Source organism: Egretta garzetta, unplaced genomic scaffold, assembly GCF_000687185.1.
Source record: "Egretta garzetta isolate BGI_Z169 unplaced genomic scaffold, ASM68718v1 scaffold7, whole genome shotgun sequence".
NCBI lineage: Eukaryota > Metazoa > Chordata > Aves > Pelecaniformes > Ardeidae > Egretta > Egretta garzetta.
This window is the reverse complement of record NW_009260350.1, coordinates 1,303,157-1,306,221: the sequence shown is the minus strand read 5'-3', so window position 1 is coordinate 1,306,221 and position 3,065 is coordinate 1,303,157. Positions and strand designations below refer to the sequence as shown.

Sequence of the window (3,065 nt, the reverse complement as noted above, 5' to 3'; positions counted from 1 at the left end):
GGGCGCAGGCGGCGGGGCTGGCCGCGCCTGCTAACGCTGTCATCCTTCCAGGTCCAGCATCGCCCCACCAGCATTGAGTGGGATGGCTGCGATCCCCAGAAGCTCTACACCCTGGTTCTCACAGACCCGGATGCTCCCAGTAGGAAGGACCCAAAGTTCAGGTAACGGGGGTGGGCAAATCCCTGTCTTGCCTGGGGAAAACGGAGCATCCCTCTTGGTCTGAGCGGAGGTTTAGGAGGAGTTCGGGAACCTGCTCTGCCTAAGGTGCAGCAGGGAGGCTGTGGCTTGGGATAGAAACAGTGTCCTTGCATCTCTCCTTGAGACAAGGACAGCACAGGGAGGAGCAGCTGCCTCAGCGTTGTGCAGAGGTCGGTTGTAGCTTGGGGAAGCACATGTGTCTGCTGCTCGCTCTAATGAGCTACGTGTGTGAGTTGGAATTAGGTCTGTCTGTGCTAGCAGTGGAGTCTTAAATCTGGCACCAGGTTACCTCTCCCAAATCAGGCTTGGAAGCATGTGGAGGGGTCAGGGTCTGGGTTTCCTGGAGCTGCAAGGCAGGATGACGGAGCTGGTTTTGATGGGCTCTGCATCGTGAAGGAAGCAGTACCTGCTCTAGGACTGGACTGCATTTGGCAAACCAAGGAATGGCAGCTGTCAGATTGTTACCCTACACTGACAGCCTTATGAAAAAGCAACACCTAGGTAATGCAGGATCTTAGCTGGGGCTGTGATGCAGTCTGATTATTTTTTGCCTTTTCCTTTCAGGGAATGGCACCACTTCCTGGTGACCAACATGAAAGGCAACAACGTGGGGAGTGGGACTGTGCTGTCAGATTATGTTGGCTCGGGACCTCCCAAAGGAACAGGTCGGTACCTGGCTGCAGCTGCGTGCACGTTGAATGCGGTGCACAGGGGAGGGCAGGGAGGGCTGCAGAAAGCTGGCTGCCGGCTTGGAGGGTGCTGTGCGGCTGGCAAAGGGTGTGCTGCGCTGCAGAAACGGCCCACGCAGGATTGCCGGTGACTGGCACTTGTAACGCTGTCTGCTCCCCACAGGGCTGCACCGCTACGTGTGGCTGGGGTACGAGCAGCCGAAGCAGCTGACCTGCAATGAGCCCATCCTCTCTAATCGCTCCGGTGACAAACGAGGGAAGTTCAAGGTGGCTTCTTTCCGGAGCAAGTATGAGCTGGGGGTGCCGGTGGCTGGCACTTGCTACCAGGCGGAGTGGGATGATTATGTGCCGAAGCTCTACGAGCAGCTGGCGGGGAAGTAGGGTGAGGGGACCTGGAGAAGCACTGTGCAGCACCCCCTGCGCCCCCAGAGACCAGGCCGGTCGGAGCACCTCGCTGTAGTTTTGTTTGATTAGTGAGTTGAACCCAGCTGCTCCCAACTGGAACTGTAACCCTGTCACTGTCCCTGGCCTGAACCTGCTTCCCTGTTGGTGTGGTCCAGACCTGTGCTGTGCTTCAGCTGACTCCCGCAGGTACAGGCGAGCGCTAGCTAGATGAGCTTCTGACACAGTGTCCCTGTAAGGGCCACCCCGTCCAGGCCGACCTGCTTTAGGGAAACCAAAGCCTCTGCCAATTAGCGTCACTTCAGGGCGTCTCTGCTGTACTGAAATGGTGTCACGCAGCAGGGGTGCGGGTACAGAACCACTTCTGGGTCGGTGCTGGCTGTGAAGTCTCCCCCTTTCCAGGAGAGGAGATGGCAAGCAAAGGGAAACTCCCCTCTTTTTAATTTTTTTTTTTTTTAAATTTTATTTTTACCCTCAAATATTGGGGCCAGTGCCTCTGCTTCGCTGAAGTGAACCACTACAGTAGTGAGGGGATAGCTGTAGGAGGCAGGGAGCAGGCTGATAGCACAACCTTCTGTTCTCTGCTGCTGCTCGGAGCCGAGAGACCGCTTTCATTTTGTTCAAGTTCTGTTGTGACCTGACGTTAACGTGCTGTTTGCTCACAGTGCAATTAAAAACTTACCACGGTGGATGGTGTGGTTGCCTTCTTGGGGGATGAGGGGAGCGCTTACAGCAGCAGCTTGGCATCACGTTTAGATCTACTCGCCTCGAGGTGGGGCTCGCTGCCCCAGTAAAGCATCCTGGCAAACAGAGCGCTGGTGGGTGGCTTTGGAAATTCGGAGAGGAGGCTGCTTTTTTCCAGGGCATTGCTGAAGCCATTGGTGCTCATGGTCAGCAGGGTAACTTATCCCTGAAAACCTCACGTTCCTCGCAGCTGACGGGGCAGCCTGTGCCCATGGGTCTGCCCCGTGCCCTGGCCAGCTGGGGGGCAGCAGGGCCAGCTGTTAAGGAGCCCTTCCACCCCCTCCGACAGCCTCCCTGTGCAGAGGAGCCAGTCCCTGCCTGTCCCGGGGGCTCTCCCCACACGCGGTGCTCCCTGGAGGCCTCCCTCCCTCCCCACCGCCGCAGGTTTTGGCTCCCCTGAGAAGCACCACCAGCTTTACCATCCTGAAGCTGCTTCCCAGCCAGGCGGCGGGGTCCCGGTTGTTTTCCTGATCCAACAGCTCGCAGCAAGGCCTGGTGGTGTCTCCTAAGCACTTAAAGCAGAAAGTGAATCTGACATCTTTAAAAGGTTAAAAAAAAAAAAAAAAGATTAAGGCAAGTTAATTCTACTTCACTAAAGTAGACGCCTTCCCTGTTTTTTAAACTACTTCCTTTCTCAAAGGTCTGCACCCAAGGGGTCTGAGAAACAGGTACCGAAAACCTCAATGTGCTGCAGCAAGGCCCTGTACAAATTGTGAAGGACGCTGTCAGTGAGAAGGGGGCTCTACCCCAAGATTGTTTTTCAACTCAGCCATTAAAACATTAAACTGTTTAAACATTAAAACAGGATTGATGGTTTTTCAGGAAAACATCCCCAGCCTCTCAAGCCCAAGATCCACAGGACAACACGTGTCGGGTGGGGGGAGACGCTTCCCGCTGCTCAGCAGGGCTGATCCCTCTTGCGCCTTCTCGGGCTGGAAGTGGGACATAAAAAAATAAACCGTGCCCCGTTAGGCTCAAGAGCTCTGCTGCCAAGAAAACCAGGTTTGGAACAAAGCCCCCCCGGCTGCTCCG

At 55.6% G+C, this 3,065-nt stretch overlaps 1 protein-coding gene across 1 annotated transcript in view; it reads left to right on the top strand.

Moving 5' to 3' along the window:
- PEBP1 (phosphatidylethanolamine binding protein 1) overlaps positions 1-2,163 on the top strand; it is a 3,570-nt gene extending 1,407 nt beyond the window's left edge. The window contains exons 2-4 of the mRNA XM_035898362.1: positions 9-161; positions 763-863; positions 1,051-2,163. Coding sequence (XP_035754255.1) covers positions 9-161; positions 763-863; positions 1,051-1,268 — 472 coding nt within the window. The 3' untranslated portion in view covers positions 1,269-2,163. The remainder of the gene's footprint in view (positions 1-8; positions 162-762; positions 864-1,050) is intronic.
- Positions 2,164-3,065: the final 902 nt, after the last annotated feature.